General features: G+C 42.7%; 1 protein-coding gene across 1 annotated transcript in view; it reads right to left on the minus strand.

Annotated features, from left to right (window-relative positions):
* Positions 1-8,457: 8,457 nt before the first annotated feature.
* AFG1L (AFG1 like ATPase) overlaps positions 8,458-21,963 on the minus strand; it is a 127,214-nt gene continuing 113,708 nt past the window's right edge. Inside the window, exons 11-13 of the mRNA XM_036413862.2 lie at positions 12,327-12,467; positions 11,358-11,471; positions 8,458-9,686 (exon numbers count right to left, since the gene is read on the minus strand). Of these exons, the coding sequence (XP_036269755.1) occupies positions 9,561-9,686; positions 11,358-11,471; positions 12,327-12,467 (381 nt within the window). The 3' untranslated portion in view covers positions 8,458-9,560. The remainder of the gene's footprint in view (positions 9,687-11,357; positions 11,472-12,326; positions 12,468-21,963) is intronic.

The raw sequence follows: 21,963 nt of genomic DNA on the forward strand, positions 1-21,963 counted from the left end.
TCCTTGGGAAATGCTTCCTCTCTCGGGGAGGACCAGATTGGGTCCTGCACTGATCCCTAAGTCAGTCCCAGGGCCCGCTGGAGTCCTCTCCCAGCCGCATCGGAGAGCTCCCTCCCTTCCTGGTCTTCTCAGCACGGGCCACCTTACAGGGGCCACCCCACAGGCTGTCTCTCTTGCCCCACACTCAATGCCACCTCATCGTGGTTTGAGGATGATTGTGCTGTCGAGTTTGATTATGTGAGTACCACAAAGGTATAAGCCATTATTTTTAAATCTATAGACTGTGTTACTCAAAGCAGCAGTAATCAACTGATACTTCTTTAGCAAGTGATTTTAACGTTCTGTATGTCACAGAATTTGGTTAAAAACATCATAGGTTATTAGTGCAAAATAAGAGGCGTGTTTTGATGACAGCAGCAGGTTTTTACACTGGTGCATCTTAAATTGGGGGCTCTAAAGATGAAATGTTAAGTCCAGGAGGACTAAATGAGTCCCCATTTCTCTCCGAACAGTCAGAATAACAACATTTAAGTCGTTATATTTCCCTCTTCTGAATCCCCAGAGCACTTAGTAATCCTCCCGGCATTTCCCACTCTCCGCCCTGCACTGGTGCTCTCTCTGTGCTCAGTTCACCTGGTGGGGGGGTGGGGGGGTGTCGAGGGGAGGGAGCCCCGTCTGCCATCCTGCACCTCTCCCAGCACACACGCCTGCGTTCTGTTCTCTCTGCCTTCTGCTCAGCGTCCAGCTGACTGAGAGCACCTGGTGTTCCCGGACACCAGGGCAAGCTGCCCTGTGGGCACTCACTGTCATGCTGTCCATGTGTTGGCCCTGACGATCAGGTGCCCATCATGATTAGAGGCTTGTCGTATTTACCTCTGTAGCTAGCTCCTGGCAAGACAAGTTTTCAGCCGTTTTTATTGAGATAGATTTCATACTAGGGGCCCAGCACACGAAGATTCATACATGGGGGGGGGGGGGTACCTCAGCCCAACCTACACCCTCTCCAATCTGGGAGCCCTCGGGGAGCCTTCTCCAATCCGGGAGTTTGTGTCTGTCTTTGCAGTCATATGAGTGAACTGTCTGAGACCCCAAACCAGTTTGGTTTGTTGCTCACAGAATAATAGAGGCTTTTTTTTTTTTTTTTTTTTTTTTTTTTTTCTCTGCTTCACTTGTGGAGATTTCCTGGAAGTTTTAGGATATCTTCCCTTTAATTTTTCCTAGACACTCTGATTTCACTTATGTCTTTCACCTTTGCTTTCGTTCCATCCCTCGCAGCAACAGTAACTTGCTCCAGGCTTGCTTTGCTCTAGTCCAGTAGTCGGTAAACTGCGGCTCGCAAGCCGCGGTTTGCTGTTCTGTTGACTAATGAGTTTGCCGAACAGTAGTTGGCAAACTCATTAGTCAACAGAGCCAAATATCAACAGTACAATGATTGAAATTTCTTTTGAGAGCCAAATTTCTTAAACTCAAACTTCTTCTAACGCCACTTCTTCAAAGTAGACTCGCCCAGGCTGTGGTATTTTGTGGAAGAGCCACACTCAAGGGGCCAAAGAGCTGCATGTGGCTCACGAGGCACAGTTTGCTGACCACGGGTCTAGAAGATCCACCTGCCATCAGAACTACGATTCCCAGCACTCCTGGTGCTCCCTGCACTCTGGGATTCTGCTTCTGGTTCTGGGGCTGCCACCAAAGCTACTACTCCCAGAATTCCTGGTGCTCCCTGTGCTCTGGGTTTTCCCTTCCAGCTCTGTTTCCATGGCCTCCCACTCTGCCAAACCCTCCAAACCGCCAGCTCTCCCTCTCTGCTCTCTGTCTGGCAGCTTGAGGAACCAAGTTCCCCAAACCGATCCACTCTCCATCGGCTCTCTCGCTCTGCTCTCCACCCAGAGCCTGTGTATGCAAATTAACCTGCCATCTTTGTCAGGTTAACTTGCATACTCACTCCTGATTGGCTAGTGAGTGTAGCAGAGGTACAGTCAATTTACATGTTTCTCTTTTATTATATAGGGCTAGAGGCCCAGTGCATGAATTTGTGCATGAGTGGGGTCCCTCAGGATGGCCTATGGAAATCGGGCCCCAGGTGGTGTCCCCAGCCTTGCAGCCCTGCAGCCCTGCTGGCACACCATGTTGGCCTGTCATTGCTCCCTCACCTGCTCCACCATCCTACCAGGAGGGCGATTGATTGGGGCCGGCCCCCCCTGTCCAAGTTCCCTCAGTGCCTGGGAGCCAGGCAGTGGCCCCACCCTCCACCACAGCCATTGGTCACCATCTGTGTGGTGATGAGGCCCCCACTTGCACCTGCCTTGGTCTGGTGCTGCCCACTCACCGGCTCCACCACCCCGTCACAGTCCTGCTCTCTTAGGGGCCCATCAGGGCCAGCAGTGCCTCCACTGCCATCTGCTGCCAGCACAGCATTGCCAACACCCACCATGATCAACACTGCCCCCTGGTGGTCAGCACATGTCATAACAAGTGGTCAAACTCCTGGTCAAGCAATTTTCATATTAGGCTTTTATTATGTAGCATACTATAAAATTCAACCACACAAACTGTTCTATTTATTCGTTTTTAGTCTATTCACAGAGTTGTGCAATCATAGCCACAATAAAATTTCAGAGGCCCTAAAATTACCTTTACCTTGTGCCCACTAGCAATTATCCGTCATTCCTGCCACTATCCATAAGTCCTACTTCCTGTCCCTATGGGTTTGCCTGTTGTAAACTTTTCACGTCTGTGGAATCATACATCTTTGTGACAGGCTTCTTTCGTTTAGCAAAATGTGCTCAAGGTTCACCTATGAGGTGGCATGTCTAAGTACTTCATGTTTAAAGTGCTGAGCAGTAACTCACTGGATGGATATACCACACTGTGTGATGGATATACCACATTCAGTAGTTGGTGTATATTTGGGATGTTTCCACTTTTTGGTTAATATGAATAATGCTATCTATGAAAATTTACACACTCATTTTTGTGGGGACATGTATTTCCATTTCTCTCAGGTAAGTACCTATGAGTGGAATTGCTGGGTTATACGGTGACCTTAATATTTTGTAGAATTGACCAACTCTTTCCAAAGTTGCACCATTTTCACTTTCACTATCTTAGTGGTGTGAAATTATATCTCATGTGCTTTTCTTATTTGCATTTCATTAATTAACTATAATACAAGCATGTACATGTGCTTATTGGCCACTTATATCTGTACACCCTCTCATCAAATGATAAAATGTCAGAGCTTCCTAGAAAAACTTCATTGATGAGGCCCACAGAGAAATCTTAGGTGACTTACCCAATGTTACATATGGCTGCTGGTAGTGCAGTGTCTCAGACACACTCCTGGCTCCTAACCAGGCTCTGTGCCTGCCCTCCTGGCCCTCGTGGCCTCTGGACCCATCCCGCTGGCTGAGTGGGGTGACTGGATCCCTTGGGTGTCCAAACAGCATGTGCTCCTGTGCAGCTTTGTTTCATGCTATCTTTTCCTCTTCGGTTCGACTGACTTCATCTCTGAAAATGGTTTTCTCTGAGTGCAAACTTTATACTTGAGCAGATGGTTTTCATAGCTTGTAGCTACTTAACGTTTTAAACAAATGGTGGCTGGACGCCAAGCATGACATAATTCGAAGCAGTTTTCTTGGCCAACTGAGTGCGAGCAAGGATGGGTTTAAAGTCAGGATAAAATTAATCCTGCCCACCTAATGTTTTCGCAGAGACCAAGGCTATGAAGATGAGGTAAGAATGTATATTTAAAGTTAAGGGCTACAGTGGGACTGATGAGAACAGTTATAGCATATGTATAAGCGTTGGGATTTGGGAGGATGTGGAGATGTGCTGATATGACCTCCCAAGGACACAACACCACGTGGATCTGGAGATAAATTTGAAGAGAGAAGCCATTCTTGGTAATTTTCATGGAAGAGCCAGGTCTTCGGACAAGAAACAGAAATGAAAAACGCTGGTCTGGGGGTTGGCTAGTACATAGGCAAGATAGGCTAGGTTATGCTGCAATACAAGCATCCAAAAATATCTCTGCAGCTTATCAGAATGCAATTCTATTTCCTGCTCAAGCGCCTTTCCCCAGGGGTTCCCATGTGGTGGCTCAGCATTCCAGGCTACTTTATCCTCGGTGGTATTTCTAGGTTTTCCATGGCAAGAGGAGAGAGCTCTAGGTCTCAAACCAGCTAGTAAGCGCTTCACCTTGTAAGTGGCATATGTCACATCACTTCTGCTCACAAGCCATTGCTCAGAACTGGTCACATGACCTTGCTTAACTGCCAAGGAGCCAGAAGTATAATCCTCCTGTAAGCTTGGAAGGAGAGAACCAGATGTGAGCCAGCTGTGATCATGTCTGCCCCGGTTGAAGAAGGTGGTGCTTTTGGACCTTGCTCTTCCCAGAGAAGCCCTGGAGTGAGCTTTGTGTATCCTTTGGCGGGAGGGGACAGAGCAGGTGAATATGGAGGTGGGGCTGAAACAAAGGGGAGAAACAGGCTGACAGTGATAAAATTCAATGTTTTAGCCATATTATCTAGATTCCAAGTATTTTCTGAGTTTATCATCTGCATTTTCAAACATGAATGAAGTCTTTGGCTTAGCTAAGATTGGGGAAACTCAACAAGTATGGCTCACTCTTGCTTGAGCCAGACTATGGAGAAGGTGACATTTGGGGCAGGCAAAGACCAAGTTTTCCAGACAAGGTTGGTGCCTCCAGTTGGGAAGAGTCTCATCTTATGTCAGCTGTGGAGATCCTAGGTTTTAGATGGACCAAAATTGGTGTGCTTTCCTTCAAGAATGATATAACCAACAAAATACTCCTGTAAAATTAACCACAATTTTTAAAGCTTTTATGCCATTATATTCCATAAGAAACACTTAAAACAATGTTTACTCAATAAATCAAAGCATGAACGAGAAGAGTGAGAACTATCAACTAGTAGCTATGGCACTTCGAAAGCCAGCCTCATTCTGTAACACTCCAGAGTCTACTTTCAGCTCAGAGGGATGAGGCCTGGGAGAGCCCAGGCCTGATTCAGGTACTGCAGGAACACGTGGGACAGGCCCGGGGGCTAGGGTCATGTTTGCTCAAATGGCTCCTCCCTTCAGATCGTTGGACTTGCCATTCATCCCAACTATTTGCCACCCACCAAATCCTGTTCTGCACTGATACTTACTTGAACCCCTTCTCAATCATGCATCAACATAACCTAGCCTTTCTCTTCAGGCCCCTGTGAAGTCAGAGTATTGGAGCTGTATGGATGCTTGGGGCAATATCACTGCAAGAATATATTATGGGCATGGAAGACAGGTTTGAGATCAGTACCACTTTTAGACACACTGAGTTTGAAGAACAGTCAAGAAGAGAGATCCACTAGGCAGTTGGGAGTACAGGAGATTGTGGTGGGAGGGGGGCAGGGATGGGAATACAGTTATTGTTGGCATTAGATGGTATTTGTAGCTGTGGAAATCAAGGAAAGAATGTGAAGGTGGTATGTGTGAAGAGACTTTGTATAAAACTTGATGTTGTTTTTATAATTACCATTTTTAATGAGCCCAAGAAAGAATGTAGGGGGTGAGAAAAAGAGAAAGGAGTCAAAAGCATTCAGAGAAGGAAGAGATGATAGGCAGTGGGAGAACCAAGTACTAATCCATGGAAGCCAGGAGAGAGAGGGTGTGGCTGAGGGGCAACATGCTGAAAGCAGAAGGCCACAGAGCACAGGTTCTGGTCTAGATGTGGTTCCCAGCTGAGTTACCTTGGGTCTTCATTTCCTCGTGGGAAGCAGGGATGATCACACCTCCCTCGGAATTGATGTGGATGAAAGTGCTTTGTACAGAAGAAATCATGCCCTAGCCGGTTTGGCTCAGTGGATAGAGTGCCGGCGTACGTACTGAAGGGTCCCAGGTTTGATTCCAGTCAAGGGCCTGGTGGGGGGCATGCGGGAGGCAATCAATGTGTTTCTCTCACATCAGTGTTTCTCCCTCTCCCTTCCACTCTCTCTAAAAATCAATGGAAAAAATATTCTCAGGTGAAGGTTAAAAAAAAGAAAGAAATCGCTGCTGGTTTAGCTATTCTGCTGTCCATGGGGGTGAAGACATGCAGGAGAGCCCAGGGAAGGAGGAGAAGCAGAGGAAGGAGAGGACCAGGCAGTGGGAGGTGGCAGGGAGGTCAGCGGGATGCCATAGTGTGCCTGGGCCCAGACCCTGAGCAGCAGCCTATGCTCCCAGGGAAGTGGTCTGGTGTGGAGTTAGGATGCCCAGCCAGGCCCAAGCCTATGTACTTATTGGCTGTGTGGTCATGACCAACACCTCCTAGTCGGTGGTTATCAACATTAGAATCCCATGCAGCATTAGCAAGTACTGATCCTGGGGCCCCACAACTGACCAATTGTATCTGACTGGACTGGGGTGGGAGTGAGGCCTGGGAATTGGTGCAGCTTGGAGAACCCTGTGTGATTCTTGGACATTTTTTCTGTCAGTTTGTCCCACTGGCCACAAGATGGGGCCCTCTTTCCGCAAAATCTTTGATGCTCAACAACAGGAGCAATCCTTTTTCCCTATCATCCCTGGGATGGATTTGAATTTCACAGTTTTCACAGCATCTCCTTAAGCCAGAATCCGGCCCCCGTGGTGTCCAGCCACCTAATGTGACCGCTCCCTCCTGCGAGGAGCCGGATTGGGGTGGGATGCGTCCTCTGTCCAAAGGGGCTCTGATACAACGCAGAGTACGACTCTGCTGTTACTTTATGGTCATAATCACCAGTATCAACAACAACTGTTCGTTTATCTTTCACCATTTGCAAAGTGCTTTTTACCAACCTTATCCTCAGGATAACTCTACGAAATGGGTATTGTTCTCATTTATATTGTAGATGAGAAAAAGGAGCCTCGGAGCACTAGTTCAAGGTCACAAGTAAAAATTGGCAGAATCAGGCCCCGAGCCCTTGCCATGTGCTCAGTAAGAATTGTAGGCACCATCAGGGGACCAGCAGCAGTCACCCATAGGGCCTAGAAGGATAGCCCTGAGGGAGGAAACTTTCAAGATAGCCTCTGATTGGCTTCCTACACAAGCAAGAAAGATAGACAGACATCCTCCTGGAGTCTCATGCCATCAGAGACAAAAGGTCAGCAGACACGTCTGACTGGGCTGAGTGACCTGCTGAGATAACATATGTGAGGTTTCTAAAGCGAAGCTATACAGAATAAGCCATCACTCAACAAGCGGACAGATTTTTATTATATTTAATTTTCTATTCCGGGAAAATGAACTGCTATGCCAATGGGAGAAGTGAATCTTAATTTTGCCTTAAAAAGCTGTGCACTCATCTCCAAAGAAAATCCTCTTCTATACCAGCAAGGGACATCTTGTGAGGTTAGTGGATCTGATAAGGGTCACTTACAAGATCACTTACACCCTTGCTGCCAGACAGGTTCCCGCAATCAATCAGGAACCCAAATGTCAGGGCCCAGAACCCCAACCCCCTGTTTCCATCAGTCAGCTAACCATTTATCTGTGTCCATCATTGTCTTTTTATGAAGGCACAGCAAATTGCCACAGAAATATGAAAAGCCAAATGCTAAGACTGAAAGAAGAAAGTTAAACATTTTGTATTTATTTTGTTAAAAGCAATAGTTCTATTGCAAACTCACCTTTACTAAGTTAAAAAAAAATCAATATTAAAAATGTCTCCTTGCCCTAACCAGTTTGGGTCAGTGGATAGAGCGTCGGCCTGCGGACTCAAGTGTCCCAGGTTCGATCCCGGTCAAGGGCATGTACCTTGGTTGCGGGCACATCCCCAGTAGGGAGTGTGCAGGAGGCAGCTGATCGATGTTTCTCACTCTCTATCCCTCTCCCTTTCTCTCTGTAAAAAATCAATAAAATATATATATATTTTTAAATGTCTCCTTTTTCATAGAGGTCATGTGGTATAACACATAATAGAAGTTTTGTAAATGGAATCTCAGGTCAAGCTTCAGTCTCCTTATATATAAACGCAATTATTAACTCCTCAGAATTCATTTTTTCTCTGAGATCATGAAATGTCTAACAATAAATTTGGCAATTATTTCCCCTCCTTTCTCCCTCTTAATCTATTTAACCTCTTTTTGAACTCACTGTTTTAAGTCAATAAAAATATTTTTAGCCACAGCTAAGTTTCAGAAGCCTTGACTTAAACTTTTCTCTATACTTGGGTACCCTCTCTATCTATCAGCTTGGCTTGAGTTAATGTTCAAAAACAGAGTAATGTGGATAGATTAGTAACTTTAACTTATAAATTAAGTAGGTTCAAAGAGCTTACTTATGTTGTTGATTGTACTCACTTACTCGAACTGACTCACCTGTACCTACCTCCAAAAACTACTTGATTTCCACAAGACTGTGGATTTCTCTCTCTCTCTCTCTCTCTCTCTCTCTCTCTCTCTCTCTCTCTCTCTCTCTCTCTCTCTCTCTCTCTCTCTCTCTCTCTCCTCTTTTTCTTTTTAAGGGGAATTTAGACTTTTGTAACAGCCTCAACCAAGAGTCTTTCTGTAACAACAGTTATTATAGCAAAGTCAGATTGTACTGGAATGAATCAGAATGACTTTGATGCAGGATAAATGAGGTTTTATTTAAGTAGATTCATCAAGTGTTCTTTCCTATTTTCCATCAGGTCCCTCTCGCAGTAGAAGCAGAGGCAAGGGTGGGGAGTGGCGTTCTGCAACCAGAGCCGATGCGCATGCGCGATGGGCAGAGCCGTTGTCGGTTGGGGTCCAATAGCCTCCGATGGGCAGGAGACCACTCTGCTGCTCGGTGTGTCCAGGACTCGGCCCCTCTGGACACTATCACAGGTCCCTATTCCTGCTATCTGTCCTCTTACAGAGTTTTGGGAACCTGCCTTTTGGTTAGAATTTGACACCCTTGCACCTTATCCCATGGTGTCATAATCTTCAATCTTTTCAGACAACTCTGTGTCCATGGCAGGGCACATCCTGCCTGCCAAGCTTGACCTCAGGGCAAAAAAACAGATTCTCTGCTGTGAGAAAACCTGAAGACCTGGGAGATTTAGTACGATTCCTAGCTCCCTCACCCCACTCCCCCGACCCAATCACATATAGAAGCCCATCTTCCCTTTAGATTATAGTAAGATCAGAATGCTGTCTTTGCTTTCCGTTGAAATGCAGGGTTTTTCCTCCTCTCATACAAGATGTGTTTCTATTGTACGGCTGCCACCTAGCCAAAGCTCAGACATGTCCAGACACCCTGCCTTTTTCCCCGCGTGTGTGTACTCAAGGTTCACTCAGGTGGCTTTCCTTGGAGCCAGATGTCTGGTCCTACCTTAATCTTCAGCAGTGCTGATTTTATTTTTGTGGTGCAGAAGTAAGGCCAAATAAATAGGTACAAAGTAGACTTCCAGAAATGGCTTTAGCTTACTAATCCACTATATTTTTTACAGTAATTTTAGATACAAGTGGTCCACAGGACAAAGTGCATAATTAATGATGAGAACATGATTTCTTCAAGTCCCATAATAAAGAGCTCTCCCTGTAGGAATCATCTGTCCAGCGTTTCATGCATGCGGAAGTGACGGTTACAGCTCGCTTCTGTCCCCTTCATTCCAGTACTGTTCAGTCTGCATTTCTGTGAGTCGGGAAACTGTGCGCTGAAATGCAAAGATTTCCTCTTCTCCGGTAAACATGGAGAGACCTGCTGAGTCCTGGTGACGAAAAAAACAACAAAACAAAACAATAACCCACCACCAATTAAAACCACTTCCAGTGAGAACTTGCAGAACTAAGTGCAGGTTTAAAAACAAAACAAAACAAAAAAAACTTTCCAGGTTTATGTGTTTGGATTATAAAATGTTCTATAAATTTCTTCATGGACAATCTCTTAAATTAGACTAGAGAAACAACTAATTTAAACCAATAACCAACAGACAGAACAAATTACCAGGGAAGAGAACAGAAAAATAATTAAAGCTAATAGGACACCCCAAAATACAAATGTGAACATTTTTGCTCAGAGTTCTCTGTAAATTATAAAGGAAGGACATTCCAGATAGAGAAAGAATTCTTCCGCCAAAACTGCAGCCCAGAAGTAACAGCAAAAAGACAGTAGTTCCGGCAAATTAGAAAAAGGCTGGTGCTCTCCTCCAAAGCTTGATAGACAGGGCTGCCCTTGCGAGGGGAGGCCCTGGGGACGAACCTTGGAGTCTCTTCCAAGCTGGATGACTGAGAGGGGCCTGGAGGCTGAGCTGGGGCTTACTCTGGGAAGGCTTGAGCTGCGTCTGGGCTTGAGTTGCTGGGAAACGCAACACTTATTCCAACAGGTGTGATTTGCATCTCCACTGTATGTAGTGAGGCTGAACACCTTTTCATCTATCTGTTGGCCATTTGTGTGTCTTCCTTGGAAAACTATCTATCCAGGTCCTCTGCCCATTTTGTAATCAAATTGTGTTTTTTTTTTAAGTTGTACAAGTTCTTTATACATTTTGGATAATGTCCCTTATTGGAGGTATCACTTACAACTAACTTCTCCTAGGGTTGGTGGCCTTTTTGTTTCCTTGATGGCTTCTTTTGCTGTGCAGAAGCATTTTAGTTTGATGTGGTCCATTTTTTATTTTACTTGAGGTCAAATTCACAAAAACCCCTCTCAGACCAAGGTCCCTAAGTTTAGTGCCTATGTCTTCTCCTATGTATTTTATTATTTTAAGTCTTGTATTCAAGTCTTTAATCCATTTTGAGTTAATTTGTGGATCGTGTCAGCTTTGACTAATACTTCAATTGTGTACAGTTGAGAAATACAACCTGACACACTTATTTATGTTTATACAGAAGGAGGAAATGTAGTCACTTCTGGGTGGCCTCAGGTGAATCACCAAACCCCAGCACCAGGCTGGCATTGGCTGGTTCCCCACAGGGTGTCCCCATAGCCTGGCACCCACATGTGTAGGGAATGGAGGTTGGGAGAAGAATCATGAATTTCTTTGCAAGCCACAGGCCTTGCTAAGCACTCCACGGTCCTGAAATAGCCAGCCCACATGCCTGGATACTATATTATGCACTCTACAAATCCAGCAGACAGGAACAGGAATGCCCAGAAAAGGCAGCAGGTAGCCAGGCATCCAGCTCTGGGCTGGCCTTGGTCAGAGGTATGACCACATGCCCATTAGTCCACCAATCTGTCCTGCTTTTGTCACAAGCAAATACAATCACTAGGATTTCTTCCACTCTAAGACTGTAATTCTCTCCATTTAGTGATGTGGGGAGGAACTCTGCTATCCCAGGTCAAGAAGTAGCATTCCTTCCGCAAAATGTAACCATGTGTCAAACCAAAAACAATAAGCTGTTTCATAATAAAACGAGATTATGGTAATATTAACTACCTGGCTCAGCCCCAAATCATCCATCATTATTCTGTTTTGCTCCGACTCGCTGTCGTGAGGCTGGTGCAGGAATAAGCTTGGTAAAGGAGCTGACGCGGAGCAAATCAGGCGCACCTGAAAGAGAGGGAAACGCGTAGCTGGTGTCACTCCTCACACTTCATGGGTTGAAGGCAAGAACAAATCAGAAAATGAAATTGTTTGTCATAACACAGAGCTTAGGTTTTGCTTTTAAAATGTCCATACTTTTCCTAATAGTTAGTATCTGTCTAAAGTGTTATTTCTAAACTGCACAGTGCTTGTCAAAATATTTCCACACAGCTTATCCCAGCCTGTGAAGAAGGGAGCAAAGGTCTTATTGGGTACCTTCAGGCCTGGAGAGGCCTCTGCTCGCGACGCCAGGCCAAACCTTCCGGTTCTGAGCCGGAGGCTCTTCCCATTACACACGAGGGTGACGTGTATACCTGGCTGTGGAGCCTGTCTCTGTGTGCATCGGAGACACACCCCAGACGCACTGTACAGAGGTCACCACTGTGCTGGATGGGTGATTGCTGAGTTCAGCACAATGCCCCTCAAATATGTACTACACCCTGAGTCTAGGCAAGGAACTGTATTTTACATGGTCACAGACAGAGCACAGGATGTGCCTCGTTGAATGATGGAATCATTAATACAGCAGAGAATCTTACGATGTGAGTTTTATTATACTACCACCACTCCTGGTGCTATCACTACTAATATTTACACGCCATCAGCTTGTGCCAAAAATTTGTTTTTTAAATGCTTTACACAGATTAGCTTATTTTGTCCTCACAATTCTCTGGAGGAAATCGTATTATTGCCCCAATTTACAGATGAGGAAACTGAGGCACACTGAAGTAAACGAAGTGGTAGACCAGGATTCCAGCCAAGGCGAAGTAGCTCCACAGTCCAAAAGGTTCAGTTTTGAGAAAATGCACATTTCGTCCTTACCTTGAAATCATAGAGGGTATCAATGAGAGTTATGAATCTTCGAGCTTGACTCCTTTTTGACAGTGTAAATTGGGGAATGTTTCGCAAAAATACTGTATCAAAATTCTTTGATAGTTCCAAATAATCACTGGCTCCAAGCGGCTGTAATTAAAATGAAATAAAGGATAGAAAATGAAAAGAAGCCATTTCTGGTTGCTCTCGGATTAATGTCATTGGAAAACACCTCTTTTTCTTGTCATGATATGACACAGGCGGTAGCTTGGGGATATTTAAGTGACCAAATAGGGCAGTGTATTCAGAACAGGCTAAGGCCAGTATTTCACACTGTCGTTATGATGTAAAGGGGGCAGAAAAGAAGACAAAGAGTATGGAGAAGAGTGAAAGGATACCTTTAGCCCCTTGGTTGGTAACTAGCAGGTCCCCACCCTAAACATAGTCTTCACTCTTCTTATTTATATGACACTAGAGGCCCGGGGCATTAATTCATGCACAGGTAGGGTTCCTTGGCCTGACCAGTGATTGAGGCTGATGGGGGCCATCTCGCCCAGTCCTGATCGGAGCCAGCTGGCTGGAGGGCAGGGACTGTGGGAGGTTGGCCAGCTGAGGGGAGGGACCACATGAGGTTGGCCAGTCATGGGAGGTTGGCTGTGGGAGTGCAGTGACCACCAAGGGCAGCTCCTGTGTTGCGTGTCTGCCCCCTAGTGATCAGTGCACATCATAGCGACCGGTCAACCAGTGGCAACGGTCACTTAGGCTTTTATATACACAGATAGATAACTAAACAAATGCTTCCTAGGACTCAACCACAAACAGCACTGCTGTCACATGGAGCTATCTTACAATGATATGCTGACTATCATGTCATCACATTGAAACTCACCAGACAGAAAACATTTTCCACATAAGTTGAAGTACAATTATTCAGGTGAAATGTAGGAAACCTTGCTACCCTCTATAGGAGGTAGCAGGGGAGTTTAATGACCAAAAGTACACTGAGACCTCAGCATAGTTTGGCATCTTGATTTCGGGGGAGAGGAGGTTTATAGACCTCAAGGATCCACAAAATTATTTAGAGATGCCACCTATAGATATAAAGGGCTTATTCCTGAAACATGACTTTAACTCACAAAAATTATGAGACCTCTGCAAACATGTTATTTGGGGTTAGGAATCTTCCCAGGACATGTTACCTCTCCTCGTTTTAAGTTGTGTGTGGACGACTGTACCTGAGAGCAGAAACCGTGAGCAGGGTTCAGGGGAGTGTTTCTGGCCCCACTAGAGGGTGGAGGGGACCAGAGGTCGAGTGGGCCGGGATCTCCACTGAGGTTCCGAGGCTCCTAGGTCACCCTGGCCCACTCCCGGTGCTGGGACACAGGCACTAAGCCTCCTCGATTTCTGGCAGGATCCATCAATATCTCCTTGTCCGGAAATGTGCCCTCACTGGGGGAGTCATTTGCATTAAAACCTCCTTCAGGAATGCAGATGGGGCTGTGTTCCTGGGAGAACTGGGAAACTGTGAGGAGGGGAGTCATGCCCACCTGAGAGCCGGTCATTATAGCCCAGCACTGTCCTAACGACCCACTCAGGGAAGAAGGCTGCTCAGGAGGCCTGGGAGGTAGGAGAGAACTTGAGGATTCCATTCTGGAGAAGTGGCTCAGAGAAAGCAGTTCTGAGGAGGAGACAGCAATGTGGAGACCGGGGGCAAAGGGGCAGAAAACCAGAGAGAAGCACAGAGAATGGCCTGACTCCTCTGGAATCAGCGCAGAGACTTCCCCACCTCCTCTCACCAACCAAGGAACAAACAGGGGAGAAGGAGATAACCACACCTTTCCCATTTCCCTCCCTTGCTAGAGAGTGCTTACCTCCAAACCCAGTGCCTAACCTCCCTTGGGACTCCCCAGTCACCTCACCACACAGGGAAGTGTGTGTGTGTGTGTGTGTGTGTGTGTGTGTGTGTATGTTTAACCCTGACGCTCTTACAAGGAAACCTTGGTGTCTGTCAAACCTGGACCAGGAGCAAGTGTTAACGGAGTAGCCAGGAACAAGGCCTCTAGACTGCCTGGGTCTGAACCCTCAGTTGGTTACTTATAAACTGTGTGCTTTTGGCAAGTTATGTATCTCCCTGATCCTTAGTTTTCCCATCAGTGATATGGAAATTTGACTCCCATCTCCTAGGATTGTGAGGATCAAATGGAATCATAGATGTGAAGCATTTAGTGTCTGGGGCATACATTAGCAAGAAAACAATTCGGGTTGCTTTTAATTTTTACTGTGTTGAGCTTAAATGATGAGGCTCTGTACAGATCAGTTGAGGATGTAAAGAAGTGTCATTTGCAATAGTGAGTTTGCTCCACCACCCTAAACCCTAACTTAGCCTTTGTATACCTCCCTGTCCTCAGTCATAACAAGGACCAGAGGGGACTGTGGAGGTCCCATATAACGAAAACAGCTTCCAGAACGGGACTGGGAGTGGGAGAAGTGGGGGTGGGGCAAGATATAGTGTCTTCTTGCAAAAAAGGATAACGTACAGTAAAACTCTCATGCTCTGAGGGTGACACACATGACTTTTTTGAGACGAGTTAGAATTAGTGTTTCCTCTTTTGTAAATAAGAAAGTATATGTAAAAAAAATGTAAAACCTCATCATCATATGTAGTTATGCATAATTAAGCTCACTCTTTATGCACAGATGTGATTTCTATCAGTATAACTACAAGCCCAAGGAAAATCATCATCAGAAGTGCACTGAAGTGCCTAGGGCAACTGAAATCAGAATTTTGCCCACTCAGCTATTTTTACAAATTATATACCTTTGTCAGTAGGTTCTGCACTTGCCATTATATTAACAAATATCTCTTTTCTTCATATTCCTGAAACAATTATGTGCTCATTCATGAAAGAAAAATAAGCTTATTAAAGGTATCTATCTCCTTTAAAAAAGATAGTCCTTGGGAAGAATGGGGAGGTGGTGTTCAGTGGGTACTGAGTTTTAGTCTGGGATGGTGAAAAAGTTCTACAGATGGATAGTGATGACAGTTGCACACAATGTGAATGTACTTAATGCCACAGAAATGTACAAGTGATAAAAATGGTAAATTTTATGTTATGTGTTATTTTACCACAATTTAAAAAGTTATTAAAACAAGGAAAGGTTATTAATTGCCAAAGAAAATATGTACTAATCAAGAAAGTCTTTTCCCAAAAGAAAACAGCTCCACTAAGATTAAAATTTTAAATATTAAAAAATATATATATTTTAGTAAATATTTAAAGATGGCTTCGATGTTGAAGTGTCCAAGAAGTAACACTCAAAAAAGCGTTCAGGATTGAATTTGGTGACAGATGGAGGTTTCTTATTCATCAGAAATGCTGTTTTCCATTCATTAAAGACGTTACACGGTTGTGGAGGAAAATACAGGCTTTGGTCTAGTCACTTCTTCATGTGACTTTGGGCAAGTCTCTCTGAACTTATGTGTCCCCCACTTGAAGGGGAAAGCCGGAGGCCCACATAATGAAGAGCCCCTAAACTAATACAGGACACATAGAAAGTGGTTAATATTTACTGAATTAATGAGTCTGCATATGAATAAAACACAACATAGCCTGGGGAGCAGGACTATTCCTTCTTTTAAAGCCATTTGTCTCAAAAACATCTGAAACACCAAAAAAGAAAAAAAATCACACTCTTATCTGTCTCCAATTCCCTACTCCCATGACATTGTTGAATGTCACAGTATATTTGCAGGAAGAAGTCTAGAAAGATATAGACCAAAATATTAACAATGATTATCTTTGGGTAGTAGAATAAAAGATGAATTTTATTTCTTTGTTATACTTTTTTTGACCCTCCCCCTTGCCTCCCAGTGAACTTGTGTTACTTTTAAATTACAAATACAATAATGGTTGTTTTGAGAGGTCATTTCTATAATAGGAATCTTACCATTTATGTCTTATATGTGTGAAGTCATAAAATTAGTTTTGATATGGACCATTTGTTTTCCTGGTGTGTTTTTTCTTATGTGTTTTTTAAAATGTGTTTTTATTAATTTCAGAGAGAGGAAAGGAGAGAAAGAGAGAGCTAGAAACATCAATGATAAGAGAGAATCACTGACCAGCTGCCTCTTGCACACCCTGTATTGGGAATCAAGACCACAACCTGATTCATGGATTAGAGCTCAACCACTGAGCCATACCAGCTAGACTGTCTTCCTGTTTTTTTATTCTAGAGAAGTATATTTTTTTCAGGGACATTTAAAATGAAAATAATGTAAACTGAACACATATTTTCTCCTTTAAAGTTTGACAAAAGAATGACTTGATATTTGGGATGAAATCTGACTTTAGTTATTTGGTAACAGTCAACTAATGATTCTTTACACTAGGGCAATTCATGGAACAAAAAATATAAAATTTCTAAGAGGCTAATAAACAAATGAAAAATATAAGCTCAATATTAACCAATGAAAGACAAGAAATGGATATATTTTTCATATAGCAATTTTGCAAAGAAAAATTATATTACTCAATGCTGACAAGCAGGTAATGACTTCCTAAAAGAAGTCATAAACTTGACCCAATCATTTTACTTCTAGAAATCAATCTAAAGGAAATGATGAGAAATTCAACCAAAGGCACCATTGCTATCATGGCTTAGTGGTTAGAGCATCGGCCCAAACACCAAAGGATTGCAGGTTCCATCCCCTCCCAGTTAGGGCTCTTGCAAGAGACAACCAATCAATGTGAGACACACTAATGTATGTCTCTCTCTCTCTCTCTCTCTCTCTCTCTCTCTCTCTCTCTCTCTCTCTCTTTCTCTCTCTCTCTCTCTCTTTCTCTCTTTACCCCTCTCTCCCTCTCTCCCTCCCTTTTTCCCTCCTTCCTTTTCACTTTCTCTAAAAATCAATGAAAAAATAGCCTCATGTGAGGATTACCAAAAAAAAGAAAAAAAAATTCAACAAAGGCTATATACAGGGACTATTTATAATTATGTGAACCAAAACAGAACTTTAAAATAGAATAATATGCTACCAACAAATAATAATATTTATGGAAACATGCTTATAATAAAAAGCTAGAAAAAGAATGCAAATTTGCAATTAAGGTATCTGTTTTGCTCAAATATGTATGTAGGAAAAAAACTAAGTAACTATATAAAAAATGCTAACAACTATTATCTTTCATTGGCCTGAGTGACAGACTTGGAGGTATTTTTATGATCTTTATTTTTTAGATTTTTCTATACTTTCCAAAGGGGAAACAAATATTTTATGATAAAGAAAGAGGGAAAACAGAATGATACAGTGAAAAATAATGAAGATCAGTAGAGTCCAAATAAAGTATACTCTTGTTTTTGGCTATTTAGTCCCCTGCACGTTGCCTAATAATGAGGAGTGAATGCATAAAATATTCAATATACATGCATGTATAAAAGAGCTTTAAGAGTCACAAATCTGTTTGAATTTGCAGTTGCCTCCCTCACTTACTCCAGTGTACAAGACTGAGTCCCAGGCGGGTCAGTACTCTGTCCCTAGCATCTAGCACAGACCATGGAATGGAGTCTTACATAAGACAAAATTGGTGAATAAATGAATATACTATCAACAAGTCTTCTTCAAAATCAATTACAACTATTGAATGCTTAATAAATATAAGGCATTATGCTAAATCCTACAAGAACTTCGCAAAACACAGAGAAGGCACACTTCATTCCTTTGATCTCACTAATATACCACCAACTTACATGCACATGGTATCTATTGCAGTTGCAATACTTTTGTTTTGCACTAGTAGATCCTCCTATGTAAGTAAACCATAGAATAGGACACTTTTTGAAAGCATAATTAGTATTGTAAATTCATGCATTGTGTCCCATGAATAATTAAAGCATATGATTATTTTTGAGTACTAACTGGCACTTCAGTTAGTAGCATTCTTGAGGATGTTATTCTAGCTCAAAATTCAAGTAGCATTACTTAATGCAGATTCTTCTGATGATAGATAATGATGACATTCTCCATCTTTCTACCTGAGCAATTTAAAAGTTTAATAGTCTTTGATGTGGCTGGTTATCGGAATAATTTTCTAAGAAGGAACAATTAAAATCCACTTATTTGGTGGTTTGTGTATTCTCAACTATTGTTTGAAACTCTTTGTTTTTGGAAAACGTAAAGAACTTTAAGTCTATAATGAGTTTTCAAAGAGCATTTGTTTTTCTTAATTACTGAAAGTATACAGCTGAATTACATGCAGCACAGTTTCTCTAACAAACTTGGAGGAATAAAGAGCTTGCCTACTGTCTTCTTCCTCCTGTATGAGAAACGGCACAGCTGTCTGCTGTGGTCTGACCCTTGTGCCAGGAGAGGGGATTTTCTCAATGCCACCCCAAGGTGAAACGCATGCACTTTACCACCAGGCTGCTTTCTGCCCTGCAATGGGCGTTGATCCACTTCAGCACACACAAATGAGCTGTCAGCTTGAATGTCTTTTTTTCACTGCCTGGCTAACGCTTGTTCTGCAACCATTATTTCAGCTCAAGTAGGATGATTATTATTTCAAGCACTGTCTAGATTATACTGTCCTAAGGGTTACTCTTTATCTGTATAGACTCCTCTTTATAAATTCCTTGTAGTGATACCCTGATAGCTCCTCATTAAGCAAGTATGTGTTGCATCTTGCTTTGTTTACAAAGAAATGACAATGCCTCTTATCTTAAAGAGAAGTACCTTTCAATAGAAAAGCATACGCTTGAATGGAATTAGAATGAATATGTCCCTTTCAAAACAAACTAAAAATGTATCGATGTTAAAACAATTTATATGCACCAAGTTAATAAAGATAATAATTAGAAAAAACAGAGCATGAAAAGTGTGTGTTTGTAAATAATTTCCCAAGATTGGTCAGATGGCACTTTTAATATGAACAATCTCATTAAATGGAGTCTATAGCACCCAGCTGGGAAATACCTTGCCAGTCCAGAAAATTCTACCAACTCTTGCACATCCTATTTCAGAAGGTGTTCCTTGGTGTGCTGAGTAAAGTTTTACTAGTTGACTTATATACTCTCAATTGCAGGAGGCTAGTTCTACCCAAATCTACCAGATCTTTGCTAAACTCTCTATCCCCTCTGTGGCTGCATAATAATGGTTAATAGGCTACTCTTGTTGGGGGCAGAGATGGGGGCAGGGGGATCATATTTTTATTTTAATAGTCAGTTTGTAGAAACACTGACACAATAACAACAACAACATCAACAACAAAATCAACATGGCAAACCAGAGGCAGCTGCACCCTATCCCTCCCCCGATTTGACTAGCTCTGTACATGTAATAGATCTCCAAAGTCTGGAAATATCTAATTCTGGAGATTCTGGAACTGGCCACCATCAGAAAACATAAACCACATCCAACCAGATCTATTGAGTGCTTACAATGCGAAAAGCACTGTGCTGGGTTTATTCCTGGAAACTCTTCCAGTTCATTTGGGGAGTGGAAAACCCCAACAACTGACATAAAAACATTTGACGTGTAGCCTGTAGCATAGAAATCCAAAGTGGAAAATGTGGAGACAGGTTAAAAACACGACATTGGAAGAATATAAAGAATTAGGAAATCATTATCATTAGTATCATCGTTATACAGAACCATCAATGAATGTAAGCATCAACATAACTCCAAAGCACTGATAAAAACTGCAAAATGGTGATGGAAGGAGACTTGACATGGGATGGTGCACACACAATACAGTGTACAGATTATGTGTGTAGAGTTGTGCCCCTGAAACCTGTGTAATTTTATTAACCAGTGTCGCCCCAATAAATTCAATTTTAAAAACTTCAAAAGAGTTTTTATGAGGTAGTAAAAATTAGTGGAATGGATTATACCAACTATTGAATACCTGGGATTGAGTAAACCAGACTATAATTTGTTAAGCAATTAGCTGGCATCTGACAAGGATGCAGTGTTCAATTGTTTAATAGATATCTAAGATTTGAGGAGAGTGAAGAATTTCTCTTTCTGGAAATGGGATCACCTAGGTTCAACCATACCAATGGAATCAACAGTGAGTAAGTTAGTGTAGCACAGAGCCCACTACTCAGAAAGACTCCAAATACGTCTGGAATAGAAAGCACTGCCTAAGTAGTTTATTTAGCCTAAGTTTTCAACTTAACTATAACATGATAGTCAGAAACTAGCTTAAAATCTGAAAAAGAGGTCTGCTTCTTTGATTTGCAGGTTGAGAAATATGGGCCCTCATAGCCTTCCACTCAGACATTGGCTAATCGTGGTCTAGAATTTATTCTCATCAGGAGATTATTCAAACTGGCTACACCCACTTAGTTCTCACAGTGTCTACAGTTTCTGAACTAAGGTAAGTAGAGACTTAAACTTGAGATTTTAATTAATCCTCACCCAAGGATATATTTTTTCCCATTGATTTTTAGAGAGAGAGTAGAAGGAAGGAAGGAAGGGGAAAAGGGAAGAAGAGAAGGAGAAAGGGAGGGAGGCAGGAAGGGACACAGCTATCCTGCAATCCGAATACGTGCCCTTACTGAGAATCGAACCCAAGACCCTTTGTTGTTCGGGTAGACGTTCTAACCATTGTGTACACCAGCTAGGGCTAAGCTTTAGATTTTATAAGAAGCCACGGGGACATTTTGGATTGCTAGGTTTTCTCAGGGTTCCTTTGCTAAAATTTTTTAGTGTCAAGCCAATCTAAGCAAACCAAGTTCTAGACTAGAGAATGGGAACAATACAAATGAGTTAAGCAGTGCATTAACTGAGCATTTAGCCCACCAATTTTTAACTTTTTCATCTCATATAAACAAATTACTAAAATTCTGTGGCACACCGAAAAATATATTTTTTGCCAATGTGACCAAAAAATAGGTATAATTTTGATCCATTCACACCAGGCAGCTATTGCTGTGTTGGCTATTGTCATTTTTTAAATTTGACAATATAAGGGGGAAAAAGGTCAGTGCCCCTGATTAAACAGCCAGGTATTGTATGTTTTAAAAATTCTTGCAGCACACCAATGTGCCTCTTGCAGCAACTGATTGAAAATCGCTGGTTTAGCCTAATAAGAGAACGCATATTCTTCAGACCTATGAACACAGATTGCACGACACTTTTCAAAAATATGCCATATGCTGGTATTAACCGTGTATAACTAACAATTTAACATAATAAAGAATATGCTCTAATGGCTAGGCAATTCTGCTAGTGGACTGCAATAGAGCCTAAGACCATCGGAAAACACAGATATTTATATTATGATTCATTAACAGGAGCAAAATTACAGTTATGAAGTAGCAACGAAAATAATTTATAGTTAGGGGTCACCACAACATGAGGAACTGTATTAAAGGGTCACGGCATTAAAAAGGTTGGGAATCATTGCTCTAGCTGGTTTAGCTCAATGGATAGAGCAATGGCCTGTGGACTCAAGGGTCCCAGGTAGGCTTGATCCCCAGTAGGGAGCGTGCAGGAGGCAGCCAATCAATGATTCTCATCATTGATGTTTCTCTCTCTCCCTCTCCTTTCCTCTCTGAAGTCAATAAAAATATATTTTATTAGCGAGACCGGTTTGGCTCAATGGATAGAGTGTCGGCTTGGGGACTGAAGGGTCCCGGGTTCGAT

This window comes from Pipistrellus kuhlii, unplaced genomic scaffold (assembly GCF_014108245.1).
Source record: "Pipistrellus kuhlii isolate mPipKuh1 unplaced genomic scaffold, mPipKuh1.p scaffold_m20_p_5, whole genome shotgun sequence".
Classification (NCBI taxonomy): domain Eukaryota; kingdom Metazoa; phylum Chordata; class Mammalia; order Chiroptera; family Vespertilionidae; genus Pipistrellus; species Pipistrellus kuhlii.